Consider the following 17,913-nt stretch of genomic DNA (forward strand, 5'->3'; position numbering starts at 1 on the left):
AATAAATACTAGTAAGACGCCTCAATTCGCCCCAATTCTTGGCCATCTGACCAGTGATGTATATCGATAGACCAGTTACCCATAGGCCTTACATGGAGACCCCTACTGTATATGGAGATATGCTGTAAGAGCCCCAAAAAAGCTTACTCAGTTATCCGTCATGTGAAAGTCCTATGATGTCTATGACATCTGACATCATACCCTTTTATGCCCACATGGAGATCCCTGTCTGTAGAACCAGCCACACATGGGCTGTCTTGGCCATATATGGATTCTGTTAGTGTGGCATGTGGCCGATGTGGCCTCCATATATGGGCATTCCCATTTGAATTTCTGTTAGATATGGGCATAAAAGGGATTCTGTTAGTGTGACATCGGTGAAGCCAGCATGTGATGTCAGAGTGGAAAACTCATTCTGTTCCCCTGACGTTACAGTGACGTCAGAGTATGACGTCAGAGTGACAAACCCATAGAACCACAGTGTCAGGCGTTATAGACAGAGAGAGATACATACTGTATATACATACGGACAAGCTGTGACCGTTCACATACTAATCTGCGACCTCGCAATTATTATTATATTATTAATAATAATAATGATTCTTAGTTATTAATAATAATAATGATTCTTAGTGTGGTCAATAGGCACTCTGTGCTGTTTTATACATTTTTAACTCTGAGAGAGTATAAATGGAACCAAATAAACCCTGTATGGGTCGATTTGGTTCTGTTTATACTCTCTCTCGAGTTAAATCAACACCCAGGTTTTTACTATGTAGTTTCATGGGTACTATTATTCAGTTTATTATTATTTACTGCCTTACCATAATTATGCTCATACGTAGGTGTAGAATATATTCTTAGGCCAGTCTTAGGGCTGATTCATACTCCACTTTTAGAGACAAATTTAGTTCGGGGAGTCACAAAATCTTGTTGGCACCGAACAGCTAAATTGATGACGGTACACTCCCCCCGATCCTCTGAATGACGCCATATCGTAGTTTAGACAGAGCCGAACCAAAATAAATTTGGCTCTAAAGTGGAGTATGCATCGGCCCTTTGGCTTTTACGCAATAGGCTAGGTCAGGTCAAGGTCCCTTTCTGCCAACAATGGCACAGGGGAACATATATATTTTTTAAACATGGTCAATCAAACAAGGTTAGCTAATTTACAGTAAACTACATTCTGCACATAATTCTACATCTATTAAAACTCTGAACTTTGACCGGGTAGGGAGTCGCGGAGATTGTTGGATTATTGTCTAATCGTTATAATAATGTCCTGCCAATCAAAATTTGTCAATATATTTGATGGGGTCATTAAAATGAATTTTAACATGGCACACTGACAATCTTCTAGACAATAACAACATAATTTGATAAAGGTTGCTGACCCAAGGCTGCAAGGTTCAGCACTGGAAATGCATGCATGAAATAAAGACATTTGGACAGATCAGTAGGCTACAGTACAGAGCAGTATCTGGACACTACTCATCTCCATAGTATGTCCCTACTGGCTGATAGTGGGTCGACTACTTCATACTGCAGGGAGATATGGTGACATTAACTTGTCACCTTCTCTCTCATGAAGCACATGATGAGGTATAGTGAGGTACTTGATATCTAACCCAGTACCTTCTGAATATGCCTGTGCATTGTATCGTGCTCCTTGTCACTGAGGCTAAGCCAGACCTTGTCTGTTTAATGGCAACATGCTGGATTCTGGAACACTGTCACTGTTCCCCAGCAGACTACCATAAAGATGCTGTAATGCGCATGATGACACTGTGTACTGAACTTGTGTGTGAGTGGACTGACACTTTGTCCTACACTTTTGTACTACATTTAGTCATAGCGAGGCAGACATCACGATAAAATAAAGTTGTTTCAACTTTTTGTTCTCCCAGAGGTCAAATATAATCTTGACCTGAAATTTGCGATTGACCTGATATGAAAAGTAAAAAAAAAAGAAAAAAGTGTCCAAATCTGAGGCCATTCTCAGCAGGGAACTGATAGATTGCACACTCCAGGTAGGGAGACTTTACCCCAGGTGAAGGAGTTCAGATATCTTGGGGTCCTGTTCATGAATGAGAGCGGAAAAGGAGCTTCGGAGCAGCAGGAGCTGGCGGTCTCGGAATCGCACTGTTGTGAAGAAGAGAGAGTTGAGCTAGATTGCAAAGCTCTCAGTCTACCGAGCAATCTTTTGTTCCTACTCTCACCTATGGTCATGGAGTGTGGGTCATGACTGAAAGTAACTCTTTTTATGCATTTGATCTACTGATGTTTATGTATTGACCTTGCTTATTGTAAGTCGCGTCTGCTAAATGCCTAAGTTGTAGTACAGATAAATGCCTCCTGAGCATCTCCCTATAGGGTGGTCTGGGGGCCAAAGACCAGATGGAGGGATTACATGGAGAGAACACTGGCCTGGGAACTCCTGGGGACCCCGGGGGAGGTGGATAAAAACACCCATAAACGTTGTACATTTGTTGGAAGTACAAAAACACATCAGCAAAAAAAAAAAAAACTGAAGTGAAGTGAGTGGTGCTATTTATGAGTTGATTCCATTAAGCACTGCCAACGTGAACAAACTTTGAGTGCTATAGCCCCTTTTCCACTGGCCAGGTTTGTGCCAGGTTTTCCACAACAAGGACCTGGGTAGAGTGGTGTGAAAGTGGTACTAAACGTGGTACTAAAAGGTATCCAATCTAGAGGTCTGAGCTAGGCCAAACAGGGCCAAACACTTCATAATGACTGATCACTCACTGACTTTTCATTTAGACCACCAGGATATAGTTGTAATACACGACAATAGATTCTATTGTGTTATAACCACTATTATAATCTATTATAGTGTATTATAATTATCATAGTGATACATTACTACTTTATAGTGTATTATATGATAGTTGTAATACAAATTTATATTGCATTATAATCACAGTTAAAAGGGTCAATTTGTTTCTTACCGAAAGGGGTACTTTTGTGTAATGGAAAATGTAGATATTTTTTATGTGGTGCGGTGTGGTGTGGTGTAGTGTGGTGTACTGTGGTGTGGTCATAAAGCTGCAGTGGAAAAGGGGCTTATGTGACAAGATGAAGGCCAGATGTAGGGCATGCTTCGGGACGCGTTTGTCCATGTTACGTCCCAATGCCAAATGTTGGAGCTTCGCTCAAAAACTAATAAGCTATGCTTTTATTAATCTAGACTGAGAGGCTGTAAACAATATTTTCTGACATCAACAGTGTCCCTGGATATAGACCCCAGGAAGTCTTTATAACTAGTGCTTATTGTAGTTCCCCCATTTTAAGTTAAATACAGAGTCAAATATAACATCAGAAATAGATTCTAAATATATGTATGAGCATAGGGTAAAGTAATACATAATAATAAACTGAATTATATCACCCATGAAACTACACAGTAAAAACCTGAGTGTTGATTTAACCCGAGAGAGAGAGAGAGAGAGAGAGAGAGAGAGAGAGAGAGAGAGAGAGAGAGAGAGAGAGAGAGAGTATAAATGGAACCAAATGGACCCATAAGGGTTCATTTGTTTCAATTCATACTCTCTCAAGAGTTATTAATGGATAAAATAACACAGATGATTTTACTCCGTACAGACTGACTGCACTAATAATCATTAATGTTATTAATACTTATATTTATTAAAGTGTATGTCATTGGCATCATGCTATAACTCTGTATGTCAATGTTCTAAGTGTCTGTCTGTCTGTCTGTCTGTCTGTCTGTCTGTCTGTCTGTCTGTCTGTCTGTCTGTCTGTCTGTCTGTCTGTCTGTCTGCCTGCCTGCCTGCCTGCATGCCTGTTGATCCTATTGCTTGGATGTTAGACTAGAGCTAGACTAGCTTTTATTTTGAAGTTGTAGACCATGTGATTTGTGACGTGGTCATGTGACATTGATGATGCTGATTTTTTTGCCTTGACTAGAAAATTTAATAATGGGCCTATTTTCCAGATTTTTTTGTGCACAAATACATTAAAAAAATTGACCCATTTTTGGCCATTTTTGTGATTTTCTTATTTGCGTTTTCACAATTTTTAAATTCTGAGCGAAAATTGGAAAAATAGCCGATTTCTGTTTTTTTAAATTCAAATTGAATATCCCAATTATACTAAGTCAACCTGGCCGTTTTTGTGATTTTCGGATTTGCGTTTTCACAATTTTTAAATTACTAACGAAAATTGGAAAAATAGCTAATTTTGGTTTATTTGATTCAAATTGAATACCCCAATTATACTAAGATCCCCCCACTGGTTTTTGTGATTTTCTTATTTGGGTTTTCTCAATTTTTCAATTCTGAACGAAAATTATGGAGTGTTTTTTGTCTCATTAATACTCAATCAAAAAAAATAAAATCGAGAGAGAAAAAATAAAAACAGAGCAAAAAACTTTATGTCAAAAGCAAACAAATAAAAATCGAGAGAGAAAAAATAAAAACAGAGCAAAAAACTTTTATCCAAGCAAAATAAAAAGTACAGAGATAAAAAAATAAAAACAGAGCAAAAGAAATGTAACCACAAGCAAAAAAAATAAAAGTCCAAGCAAAGAAATTCAAACAGCAATCAAAAAATATATAATTGCAAGCAAAATTATAATTATAATACTAATAAAGAAAAAAGAAATCGAGAACAAAACTTTTAAACTCAATATTTGCAAGCAAAATAATAATAATAATGAAGAAAAAAACTTGAGAACAAAACTTTTAAAACTAAGCAAACATATTTAAAAAGAAATCAAGCAAAACTTTTGTGTGCTAAAACAAATTATTTGAATGTGTTTTTCCAGTTTGTGAAATAAAGTTATTTTTTGCTTTTTTTTTTTTTTTTTGACTTTTTTTTCTAAGTTTTTGGTCTCGATTTTTTTTTCTTTGTTTGCGATTTGTTTTCAAGCAAGTGCAAGTTCAAGGTCGGGAGGCGTGTCCCAGAGCCTGTAACACGCCTCTCCATTGGTCACTTGGGGTCTGACGTGCCGTTTCCATCCATCTTTCCCAGTGGGATCCATAATCAGGCGGCACTGCCGTGTGCTGCAGTGTTCACTCTCTTCTCAAGCAGTCCACCTGGTTGCTACTAGGCTAAGCGACGTACAGTGTTGGAGGAGGACTTGTGTGCGTCGGAAAAGTAGCCATGATTTTCCAGGTACAGTATGCGAGTATTCCTACCGTAGGAGACGGGGCCAGCGTACAGTATATATGTTTTTAATGAATATGTTTGCGCGCCGCCGCCTCCTTCTGTTGTTTACATGGTTAGCGTTAGCTTGTAGCTAAGTAGCATAGCTAACGCTCTGGTGGCATCGCTCGTTATTCCTTAAAACGTAATACATAAAACTTGGTACATGTGTACAGTTTTAGGCCATGAACATTTAGGGGGACTGCCCATAAGTGCGAGATCTCATACTCTCTCATTACTCCGAGTCTCCGACCCTAGGCATTGTTTGATTGATTGAAGACATTATTAGAAGTTTGCATAGAAAAAGGTACATGACGATTTTAAAGTCTAGTCTGGTCCGCTCTCATAATGTACACAGCGTAGACACAGTTATACATGTGATGCAACATACATAACATGGTTATGACGCACACGCTTTATTAAAGGCAAGCGCCACAATGGCCAGACTTGTTGCATGCATTACCAAGGGTTCAAGCCTGGTCCGGACCCCCTTGGCTCAGAGATGAAGCAATGACCCCAAGTAGTATAAATTATACAGTTGTGTTGCAAATTAAACTATTCATAGATGACGTGTTTGTCTGCACTGTCATCACTGATTTTAATTGCATTTTATATTTGTTTAGTTACACATTATAGTGTTGGACCTGTACTTGTCTGCTCTTTTCCCCTAAACACCAAATCACTTTGCCAAAAATAGCAGATCTACAAGCCCGTAACACATAGTGAGCTTGTAGATCCACTATTATTGGAAAAGAGATTTGGTGTATGTTGACTCATTAACTGAACATACTGTATTTTTCTTGTAATTAATTATGCTTCAATACGCTCCATGAATGTCCATGAATTAAATACTGAGGGCTTTCAACGTAAAAAAAAAAAGACTGTAAAGGGTTTTATTTGAGATGTTCCTTTTAGGCAGGGTGTTTAACTTTAACTGTACTTGTACTGTACTACATTTCAAATGTATTGACTATACTTATACTGTTCTCCATTTTTGTCTAATAAAATAAATCAATCAAAAACACTTTACTGTTAAATTACAATGTGTCCACAGGCTGCTGCGTAAAGGCAACTATGCCCATACATGCTGAGATCCTGGAGTTGACTGGAAACGCTGCCTGTGACAACAAGAAGACCTGTATCATCCCCCGTCACCTCCATGCAGCTGCCTGTTGCAGCTCCTGGGTGGATTGACCATTGCTGCCCAACATCCAGGCGGTTCTGAGAAAGCCGCCAAGAAATACATCTGCTTCATACTTCATACAAACCCCACAAAGGCTCTTTTAAGAGCCACCTACCCTCTCAATTTAAAAGGTTGATTCTATTCCCATCTATACAATATACTGTACATACATTTTATACAAGCTGACTTTTCTTAAGCATGTCCCTGCGGCATGTCTATGCAGCCCGTCATGTTCATACCAATTATATACTTCAAAAGATGTAGGCTATTGTTAGATTGCATGGCTTAGTGCTCAGTTTATTGTCCCTATTGATCATTTGACACTGACCACATGTAATGGTTGTGAATTCTATTCAGAGCAGTTTTCTCTGCAATACATGCTATGTTATTAAGTGTACTGTATCCAATACATTATTTGAAAGCATACAGCTTCTTCATTGACTCACTCTGTAACAAGTCAAACCTATTACTAAGAAACTGCATGTATCTTGAAAAGTGTTTTAGTTATGGCTGAATGTTATGAATGCAGGTCTGAGGATAATCACAAATGAAAAGTGGGAAATGTGTTCTATACTTTGTTTTATTGGTCCAGGTCAATTGTCAGCATTGGGCTATCTTAATATATATTATAGAGTAGTAGGCCTGGAATTGCTCATTTTAGAGGCAAGGTCACTTGGCCTTTGGTGTTTTTTTTGTTTGTTTGTTTTTTAGGGCACAAAGGCCAATGCCAGGGCAAGAAGGCCAGTTGTTTGAATTAATTTGTTGAATTTAAGGGTTAGGAATGATAACCTACTGTAATCTGCAGTGAAATAGATAAATGGTGGTATTTACAATCTGATCCATGTGTTAAGATTTCAGAATCTCAACAAAAGACTCTACATGTCTACATGACAAGAAGGAGACACTGGTGTCTACTGTACTTGACAAGAAAGAGGAAGTGCTACAGTCAGCTGGGGCATTAAGGCCACTGTGGCCTCAGGTCTTGCCATTGGTTTGAGGGGCACAATGCCCTGTACAGTAGGATGGCGTGTGACCATACCTCTATTACCAAAATAGATTCCACTGTGTTAAGAGTTGAGCATGATAAGCATAATTAGCCACTTCATGGCAAATACACTTTGAACAGAACCAAGTGTGGTATGCGTTGGGTATACTTTTTGTGGTTTTAAGACATTCAATGCCTTGATAACAATTGAACTGCTGACCGTTGCTGGCTTTGGAACAATTTTCAGAATAAGATCACTTTATATGTAGGGTATGCTACATTATAATGCATGATTATCTCAAAATACATGCATATCTATAATTCCTATGACCATCTAGCAGGTATTTTAAAACCTTAAATTAAGTTTTAATGACAGTGGCATGTTTTGAATATTTTAATATTAGGAGGTAGAAGTGACAAATGATCTTCCAGCTAAGGTGACCTCTATGACCATGTTTTTGTGTGTATAATGCTGAGGAAGTATTTCATTGTATTTTGACTTTGTATAAATAAGTCTTAGCCCACAGACCCCCATTTGAAAAAATATGCCAGTGACCCCCGTAAGAGAAGATTTGTCTGATTTCCAACCATTTTAATTTCAATGACCCCCATTTTACATGCATTAGGCTATGGACCCCATTTAATGGCATTCTATCCCCCGAGACCCAGATTTATATTGTAGAAGCAGTACACTCCGAGTTACAGACCCATAAGGATCCATTTGGTTCCTAACTATCATTTAGCTGGGGACCTGCTGGAACTCCCACAAGGACACCTGGGTGTCCCCAGAAGCCACTTTGAGAACTAATGCTTCAGGGGAATCCTTTTGCATGGTGGTGCCAGGGGCCTGCAGAAGCAATAATATCGCTGCTTATATCTAACCTCTATATTTACCTTCAATTATAATACTTCTACAATACATTATATTTGGTACAGTAGGTTGCCTAGTTGTCTCCAATATGCCTCATAGCTATTGTTTTGGAACAGCTTATCTTGTTATATGGTTCAGCCAGTCCATGGAAGCAGCTACAGTAACAGTAGAACTATGATCTCTCCCCTGTTCTCTTGGCAGAACTACCGTACCACTGACATGTGTTATTGTACTTCTCCCCATGATATCATGTACAAAAAGCATAACCATCACCACATAGAATATTGTCTGGTCTCCTACTTGCCTTATCGATTACTGATTGATCCAGAATTCCACAACAGGCCCATTTTCTCAAAATACGCCTATGTATAGAAAACGTTTCTGGGTCCAAGACATTTCCAGTAGTCTATTTTGTAATAGAGGTATTGTCACATCAGTGGCTGCCGTACTAATACAATATAAAGTTAAAACATAAATATCAATATAAAAACAGAACCCCAAAGTGACAATTATGAGTAATAGCAAAAATAGTAGATTACAACTGGAGAATAAACATGTGGTGTCTGTCAAGTTGTGTCAACAAGAATATTATTATTCATCAGGGAAAGCTGACAACAAGGACACAGAGGCATTTATTTCTAGGTACAGGATTTATTTCTTGGTGGATTTCTCGTCTTCTTGGAGAGAAGAACAGCCTGGATGTTGGGCAGCACACCACCCTGAGCGATGGTCATTCCACCCAGCTGCTTGAGATCCTTGTCGTTCCAACAGGCAGCTGGAGGTGACAGGGGATGATACGGGTCTTCTTGTTGTCACAGGCAGCGTTTCCAGCCAACTCCAGGATCTCAGCATGTATCTCCATCTCCTGCAGGCACGTCTTCTGCATCTTAGAAAGGATGAGAAGGAAGAGAGTTCAGAATCATCTTCTAAAAGAACAAGTTTCAAACCTTAAAATAAAAACAATTTGGTTAATGCCAATAAATACTACAATGTATCTGCTCGACAAGACCAATTGTACCAATAGTACAAATACAAATTACTGTGCCAGACAACACAGAACGGTTACAGATCACTATCTGGCACACACCGTATAGTTTCACGTGAGCCCTACTGTTCCAAATTTTGCACAGCACGCACACGCTTATGCATACACAGTACAGTAGGCAGCAATAATTTGTCATTAATTTTCTCACGTATATGCCTACCCCTATTAGTGTAGGAGTATACTCCATTGTGGCATGCTTCTTGTATTTTAATAGAGATAGATAGATAGATAGAATCATTTGTTTTTCTTTGTGGGGAATTCTGATGAAAAAAAGGCTGCTTGGGTATTGTGTTGCTGCATTGGGATTAGGATTCATACGTTTCAGGAATCGAAAGATATCTGTTTATCACAGAGTTTTGCAAAATATGAATATGTAAAGCCACATGCAAAGGAGAACATATATTTATGTGCTGTGGACAACGACTCTGTGTCTGTCTGACAATACGCTTCAGGTTTCGCTTTAATCGCGGTAAATCATGGCTGTGTGAATGTGGCCCTACTGTCTAGTGTTAACTAAATGTATGAACATCAGGACATTGACATCATTGTTTACACATAATATATGTATATGTCATAGTATATTAGAGAAACAGCACATTCGAGACGCGGAGCACTCGTGGTGCGGCACGGGGCGGAGCAAGCGGTCGCCACAACAACGTACTCCAGGCGGTGCGCCGCTCTATTGTCCACGACACTGCGAGCGGCTACCGAAGCCCCCCTGTATCCACGAAGCCCAAACGAGTTACGAGGCCCCCCTGGGTCCACGAAGCCCCAAGCGGCGCGAAGGCCAGCGGACCTTGGTCCTGCTCTTCGCCCCCGAGCGCCGCAGGCGCGAGTGGCCGCGAAGAGCGGGCCAGGGCCGCGCGGCCGGCGGAGCGCCGCGCGAGTTACGAAGCCGTGGTGAATGCAATCGTTATATTTATGCCCAGGCCGTAAGGCCTGGGCAAGCGCACGTTAAACGCCCTGTCCAAGTGACTACAATGGAGCTAATGGCTAGGCTAGGCTAGGCTAGGCTAGGCTAGTAAATAAAGAGTAAACACTTCCGGTCTGCGGCGAGTTCAAAGCGTGACGTAACTCTCTTATATACACTCTGGTGAATGGCAGAGCAGTGGCTGACGTCGCCATCTGGTGGTGATTAGTGTGTGGTGAACGTCAAAACGAGTGCTCCTTGACAACTTTTACTGGTTTCTTGAACATACTGTAACATATATACGTGCATTTTAATACACTGTACATTGAAACGTTCTACTAACAGACTGACAACATGGTTGATAAAAATAAAGGAATGTGTTTTTAATGTACCTGTGCAAGGAGCTGTTGCCCACTGGGCCCTGGTACACCTTCAGCAGCACTTGGTCTGGTCCCCGGTTCCCCAACACAAGGTCCTTGAGCAGCATGTGACTCTACAGGGGTACATGGTCTGGACTCTTGCATGCAAACCACCTCATTTTCATCCTCCTCCTCATCCTGAGTGAACAGTAAATGTTAAGTGTAGATTTGTTAATGTCGGTTAAGAACTGGTTGGTTGATTGAAGAATGTGTTTGCTGGTACACTGGTACAAGTACAAGGTCAACCAAAAGGAGATCCTAGAAAGCTCTACGGCTCATTTCCACAGGAACCACTCTTTAAGTCATGGGTCTACAATGTTTTCAGGCCAAGGACCCCTTGGTTAAGAGATGAAGCAGGGACCCCCACAACCTTTTCATAGATTCCATATAGTTTCATCGTTTGACAGCACAATCAGTGTATTTTGGATTCATGTCAGTTTGTGTTTTCAGATATTTTAACACTTGAGCTGTCATTAGCTAATAAACTTTACCTTTTACTCTACTTAGTTTGCCCTTTTTCCCCTCTACACAAAACCTCTTTGCCGAAAATAGCCGATCTATAAGCTCATAACGCCCCGCAGCGCAAGGCGTTGTGAGCTTGTAGATCTGCTATTTTTGGCTACAGTTATCAGAATATGGCCACTAGGGTTCAAGTTGTTTAATATAAAAAGGATTGCCTGCTTTAAGTATCTCATATTACATTGAAAGACAGACGGATAGAACATAGTACTTTATCTAGGATAACATCAATTCCAAAAGCAGAAAGAGCATAACATCAAATAAAAAGGCAGGAAAAAGGGGTGGGGGGAGCATGGGGGCTTAGTCAATTTACAAGTCACGGGTAGCAGCTGTCTGAAGGTGACTTTTCATACCAATTTTGAAGGAGGCTAGGGATTTGCTTTCCTTTAAGGCTTGTGGAAGGGCGTTCCACATGTTGATGGTATAGCAGGAGAACGAGTTAGAGCCTTGTTTAGTCTTAAATCTACGTTGATGATTAGTGGAGCTGCCTCTGGTGTTGTGATCGTGAACATCCTTGACCTTTAGGAAGTAGTTTGTCAGGGTATCTTGGAGGTGTAGTGCATCTTGTACACCAGGCCCATTGCAAGATGCTGTACTCAGTCAGCTACTTTCAGCCATCCCACGTTTTCGTGGTGATGATCGGTAAGGTGGGCCAGAGGAGGAAGACCAAGCACAACCCTAATTAGTTTGTTCTGAGCTGTTTGGAGCTTTAACTTTAAGGCAGCTGGGGCATCGTGATACCAGACAAGGACTCCGTAATCAATGAGGGCCCCAATAAGAGCACCTCCTAGGGTCTTTCGAGATTTAATATTGATCAGCGGGGCAACCCTTTGCAAAAAAAGGAATTTGTTGGTTGACTTTATTGATTACCTTGGTAGTCAGTTTTTCACTGGATAGGTTAGCCTCCAGGATGCAACCCAGGTAGCAGATGTTTTTTTTTCTTGCCATCACAGTGTCACCTACTTTAATTATGAAGTTCTCAAAGTTTCTGACTAGATCCAAAGAGGATACATTCAGTTTTACCTTGGTGAATTGAGAGTATGTTGTCTAAGGGCCTTTTCAACCTGCAATATATCTCTGCCTGAGACTAGGAGAGCCGAGTCATCCGTGAACAGAAACAGATTGCAGTCAGAAGCAGATGTCAACTTTTTACAGCTTTGTTCTCACAAGCCTGGGGTAAAGTGTGAATTTTTCTTACCGGAGTTTCTGAGTGAGATGACTCTCCTTTGCACTCCTTATCATGCGGTTCCAACTCATGAAGCGGCATGCAAGTGGAGCAATGCTTGCATTTCACCTTTGGCATCATGGCGAATATGGCGAATTCTGGTGCATCAAGTGCCAGCGGCGTAAGGTCCAACTCATCTTGAAGAGGAACTATGTATAAGGACTGTTTTCCTCCTGCCGAGAGAGACACACACACATTCAAAAGATAACAAAATATATGTTGCTATATAATGCACAATTTACAATTTAAGCATTTAGCAAACGCTTTTAATCCAAAGCGACTTACAATAAGCAAGGTAATACGTCTACATACATCAGATGCAAAGAAATCATAGGCTAATCAAGGAAAACAGTTGGACAACAAGCAGGTAATACAACATCATCATATAACAAATGCAGAGAAATATTAGGCAAATCTGATGGCTAAGGTGGAGTGTGAATAGGTGAGTCTTAAGATCATGGCACAATTTAGGGATGAGTCTGGAGTTCTAAGTGCAGCTGGGAGTTTGTTCCACAGCTTGGGGGCCAATAGGGCGAAAAGCCTAGGACGAGTGGATCGTTGTCCTGCGGTTTTTAGTTCTGGTGCTGTCAGTATCCCTGTGTTGGCTGTTCTGAGTGCACTAAGGGGGTTGTAATGTTCAATCAGGCTTTGGAGTTATGGAGGTGTCAGACTTTTCAAGGATTTGAAGGCCAGCATCAGTGTTTTGTATTCTGTGCGGGCAGCAACCGGAAGCCAGTGGAGGGACCGGAGAAGGGGGGAGAAGTGAAAACTTTGGTTGGTTGAAGACCAATCGTGCTGTGGCATTTTGGATCAATTGGAGAGCTTTAGGTGATGTAACCAGGGTTTTGTCTACAGATATGGAACCGACGTCACCAGGGTGTTGTCTACACAGATATGGTGAGATCCCGCATGGGGGAGGACTTAGCTTGGAACAAGAGAGTAGCTCCAGCTCCATAGACAATAGTTAGTTGCGACCGTAGGTCGCATTTACTACCAAAACCTCCACCGGCTGTCTGTCTGTCAGTGAGTCAGTCAGTCAGTCAGTCACACTTTTGCCCTGCTTATATCTCCACAACATCCATGCCAAATTTTGCACACACACTCCTTACCTGCCAAACTACAACCTCCAAGGACCCCCGGAGCTCCAGGGACCCCCAGGACCCTGGGGGACCCCCAGGTGTAAAAAATGACCAAATGTGCAAAAATGACCAAATGACCACCCCAACGGGGCTGCTCACAGGGAATTCCTGGGGACCACCCACTCCTGGTGCTCTAGAACGGATGCAAAAGTGGTGGCGCCCCCAGTGGAGGACCCCCTCCACTGCAGCTCACATAAAATGCCGTAACTCCTACAGATTTTGCCCTAAAATCTCGAAAATCCCTACACAGCATGTCATCAACATGGATCAAGAAGATTTTGGAAAAACACATTTTTGCCCTATTTGCTCCCGATTAGGGAGTCTTACTGGTTATATAGGGTTTAGTTATAGTTATATAGGGTTTCCGGGTTTAAATTGGTTAATAATGACTAGGCCATTAAATGCATTTATAGCAAATTGTATAAGACTAGAATCAGTTTGATTTCCTTACCTCTGCATCTCAGAATGCTGGGGCTGGTTGGCTCTGATCGTTGACATGAGGCGCCGAATGTCAGCAGGTGACTGCTTGTCAAACTGGAATGACAGTTACGTTGTTAACGGTTAATACAAATGCTGTCAACAAGAGAACACAGAGCATAAAGCCGAGTGACAGCCTCACGCTGATTTAGATTTTGTCTCTGTTGCCACAATATGATCCCTAGGACACCACAGGCCTAAGTCACAGTGTGAATGAACACATTATCCTTACCTGCGGCTGTTGTCGGACACTGGCCGGCGGTACCTGTGGCCATCCAGTCTCGATCTGCGTTCTGCACAGAGACAAAATGAGAAGTTGTTGTAAAGGCCCCCCCCCCCCCCCCACACACACACTAACACTAGTCTAGTGCTGTTAAGAATGCTTAAAGGAGTAGTTCACCCCCGAAATAAAATTTTAGTCATGGCTTGGAGACAATAGCATTTTTTGTATTTGTCACATTCCTAGGACATTCGGGTCCCCATCCGGAATCAAAGGGGGGAAATTCATTCTAACAATTTTATTTTTGTCTTAAGAATGTGACAAATACAAATAATACAATTGAACTCCATGTCTGCAAGGCATAAGTAATCAATAGAAAAAAAGTCATTAAGCCATTAAATGCACTTCTGTATAGCAACATTGTACAAACAGCTTGATCTTTACCTGTGCATCAGTGTGTGGCCAGGCATAGGCCGGTTGGCCCCGCTTAGGCCGTAACTAGTTGATGGCTCATCAAGCTGGAATGACAATTAAGTCGCATAGGTTAATTAAACTAGAACGATGCAACAGCCTCACGAATAACTATAATTTGTCTCTGTTGCCCAACTATGACCTGTCCTTACATAAGCCTGTGGTCTGACTCTGCCCGGCTGTGTCGTTCCTGGCTTCATCTGCGTTCTGGAAGGAGACAAAATGAGAACTTTTCATGGGTCACGTCTGCACAGCACACTAATTAACACTAATGCTATTAAGAAAGCTTAAGCCATTAAATGAAATTCATAGCAAGTACTTTCCGTATAGCAACATTGCGTATCTTTACCTGTGCATCGGAGGAGTGTGACCAGGCACAGGCCGGTTGCCTCCGCTATGGGTTGGCTGCTCGTCAAACTGGAATGACAGTCAAATCACTACGGTTAATTAAAATTGTTACAATGAGAGCACAGAGCATAAAACCCATGCATGATTAGTTACAGTCTCTGTTGCCCCACTAGGAACACATGATGAGCAGATGTATGTGTGAATGAATACATTATCCATACCCAAGCCTGGGGTGGTCTGACACTGCCTCCTGGTCGGTTCTGCATTCTGCCATGGATACAAGGAAAAGTTATTGTCGAAAAGGCAAGACCATAATACATACATGGCATGGCTACGAAAGCGTTTTGGTTAAGACTGTCAGTAGGCACTTTTATAGGGCAGTGGTTCTCAAACCTTTTCATGTCAAGAATAAAGATCCCCCAAACTGACACTTAACTCTTATACTGCTTTGAACGTTCCTGTTCGCCCCAATTCTTGAGGTCGAGTAGGGCCAATACGGCCGTTCGTTCGTTTGATGTTTTTTATGGATTATGATAAAAGACGTCCTTGCGCAACTTTTGAATGCATAATTGGTCGTCTGTGTCGTTTTGAGGACAGCCGGAAACCGGTCATAAAAAAAAAAGTAAACAGACTGTCCTGGCTCCGCCTGCCCAGAGCGACTCTGTGCCTGCCTAGCTGCCAGGGGCGTCAATTGGGTATGGCAGGGGTATGCAGCTGCCATACCTTGACAGGGGGAAATAATAAAAATGTACTTTTCATCGTGCCTGTTGCTAAGGTATGGCAACATGACTGGTGTCTTCACCAGACACCAGTCATGTTGCCATACCTTAGCTTGTTCTGAACTGACGCCACTGCTAGCTGCTAGCAGCCTTGAGGGACTATATTGTTTTATGCATCGGGCTGTTAGTAGAGAAAGAGAGAGAGAAACGTTGGTAAAAGCGATCATTTTGTCGGAAATCAGTTGTTTTATAGTATTAGTAGTATAGTAATTGTAGTAGGTAGTAGTATTTAGCAGTACTAGAATATTGAGATGTACTAGGCCCTGCTCAGTATCAATCCGCCGAAGCAAAGCGACCATCCCCCACCACCCCACGGCCGGGGTCGCAGACGCAGACAGCAGCAGATCCACGTCAGGAAAGTTTCGACAACAAACTTTAGGATTACAACCTGAACCTACCCGCATTGGTGACCCAGCAGCGCCCACGAATGGTGGTGGTGGTCGTGATGATGATGATGATGATGATGATGATGATGATGATGTGATGAAGAAGAAGAGAAAAAGATTCCTGTAGTGTAGCCGCTGGCTTTGAAGAGAAACATATTCCATTTCTTGGTGCCGTTGGTCGCGAAGAACCGGGTCAAAAAGTGCATCAAGAGCCTCCTGATATCCCGATATGGACTCGGAGACCCCCGCCGTTCGTTCCTGAGAGGGAGACCCCCGTGCTGGGACAGTGGACACACATCTCCACCGCAGCGACCACCAGACGTAGCCTACAGAGGCAGAGACTAACTGGACGATTTGGCCGACGATCTGGCTTCCGCGTAGAGACCCCTTGGAGAACAGAGGCCATGATTCTACTGTCCACAGTGGTAAGACATAATTCCAGTGCATGCATGTATGTATACTGTATGTGAAACATCGCTTCAGGCTTTCTTTCCATCGCATCCGTGAGGAAATGAGAAGCCTTTGAGTGACAAGCCTCGAGCCTAGTCTGAGTGATCTCTATTGCGAATAAACCAGTGGGATCCGGTCTAGAGCCCGCCTACTGCATCCGGCTATTTACACGTACACATACATGCAAGACATGTTTCCGTATCCGGACCGGATCAGTAACTTGATCCAAGCAGTTAGGATCCACGTGCGTTTGTTTTTGTCGCTACAAAGGACACACGTGGAGTTCCTATCACGCGCGTGCACGTACCGCGTGTAGTGTACGTGCACTGCACAGCTACTAGGATTATTTGATGGGAATTTAGGATTTATTGGCTTAGTTTGTGTGTGCGTGCGTACGATGCGTGTGTGTGTGAGAGAGGGAGAGGTTTCTTTTTATCGTCGTCATCATCATCATCATCATCATCATCAGTAGCTGATGATGTAGCTTTTCAGTTCAATTCAAAGGAGCTTTATTGGCATGAGAAAACATACGTTTACATTGCCAAAGCAAGTGTTACAAATAACTAGACCAGGTCAACCTGGTTGTGCCAGACCCCGGTTCTGCCAACCCCCTGTCTGTCATCATCATTTATGACATCATGCCTTTTGTAGGTATGTCATCATCATGTCATCATCATATATACCCTTTATATAGAAAACCCGGACAGACCGACATTTGCTTATGTAGGCCTACCCATTTCATGGGTCTGGCAAAAACTGTTGAAAATGGGGAACATATATACAGTTGGAGGGAGTACAGCTTTGTGTAAACAGAGCTATGTTGCATTGTGACATTTTATATAGGTATACAGGGTATAAAGGGAATTTCTCTGTGACAGTAAATGCATGGTAACTATTTACTATAACTGCATTTTATGTTATATATGAACTTATTGTAAGTCATTTGCTAAATGTCAAAATTGTAAATTGATTTGTTTAGATATAAACTATTTGATATTTTCCTGGCTATGATTGCCAGACCCATGAAATGGGTAGGCCTACATAAGCAAATGTCGGTCTGTCCCTTTTCTATATAAAGGGTATATATGATGATGACATGATGATGACATGCCTACAAAAGGCATGATGTCATAAATGATGATGACAGACAGGGGGTCTGGCACAACCAGGTTGACCTGGTCTAGTTTTAGATGATGAGTCGACGATGATGATGAGCCTACTTCTTCATTTCCACATCGTGGTCGTCCAAGGACAAGGATAGGTAAAGAAAAAACAAACTTTTTTCTGTAAATCAGACTT

General features: G+C 41.7%; 1 protein-coding gene and 1 long non-coding RNA gene across 3 annotated transcripts; one reads left to right on the forward strand and one right to left on the reverse strand.

Annotated features, from left to right (window-relative positions):
- Positions 1-4,402: 4,402 nt before the first annotated feature.
- LOC308304559 lies at positions 4,403-6,794 on the forward strand. Its single transcript, XR_013963071.1, has 2 exons — positions 4,403-5,157; positions 6,242-6,794. It is a non-coding gene; the product is annotated as an uncharacterized lncRNA (long non-coding RNA).
- Positions 6,795-10,669: 3,875 nt separating this feature from the next.
- On the reverse strand, positions 10,670-15,422 carry LOC308304558 (uncharacterized protein). Of its 2 annotated transcripts, none has more exons than XM_080749186.1 (8): positions 15,221-15,422; positions 15,001-15,068; positions 14,804-14,858; positions 14,625-14,698; positions 14,193-14,253; positions 13,935-14,017; positions 12,318-12,517; positions 10,670-10,738 (listed from the first exon to the last, which is right to left on the reverse strand). In XM_080749186.1, exons 1-7 carry the CDS (start codon positions 15,398-15,400, stop codon positions 12,478-12,480), a joined length of 561 nt encoding a protein of 186 aa, XP_080605312.1. In that variant the 5' UTR covers positions 15,401-15,422; the 3' UTR covers positions 10,670-10,738; positions 12,318-12,477. The 2 variants fall into 2 exon arrangements, with proteins under 2 accessions (XP_080605312.1, XP_080605313.1); XM_080749187.1 differs by lacking the exon at positions 10,670-10,738 and adding an exon at positions 11,153-11,723.
- Positions 15,423-17,913: the final 2,491 nt, after the last annotated feature.

Source organism: Nannobrachium achirus, assembly GCF_963921795.1.
Source record: "Nannobrachium achirus genome assembly, chromosome: 19".
Lineage (NCBI taxonomy): Eukaryota > Metazoa > Chordata > Actinopteri > Myctophiformes > Myctophidae > Nannobrachium > Nannobrachium achirus.

Bases quoted from the DNA above. Each gene is read 5' to 3' on its own strand.
- LOC308304558 (XM_080749186.1), bottom strand. From the start codon at position 15,400: ATGAAAAGGTTTGAGAACCACTGCCCTATAAAAGTGCCTACTGACAGT. The intron at 15,069-15,220 runs GTATGGATAATG...CTGTCATTCCAG, and splicing joins TCAGACCACCCCAGGCTTGG to TTTGACGAGCAGCCAACCCA. The intron at 14,699-14,803 runs GTAAGGACAGGT...TTGTCATTCCAG, and splicing joins GAGTCAGACCACAGGCTTAT to CTTGATGAGCCATCAACTAG.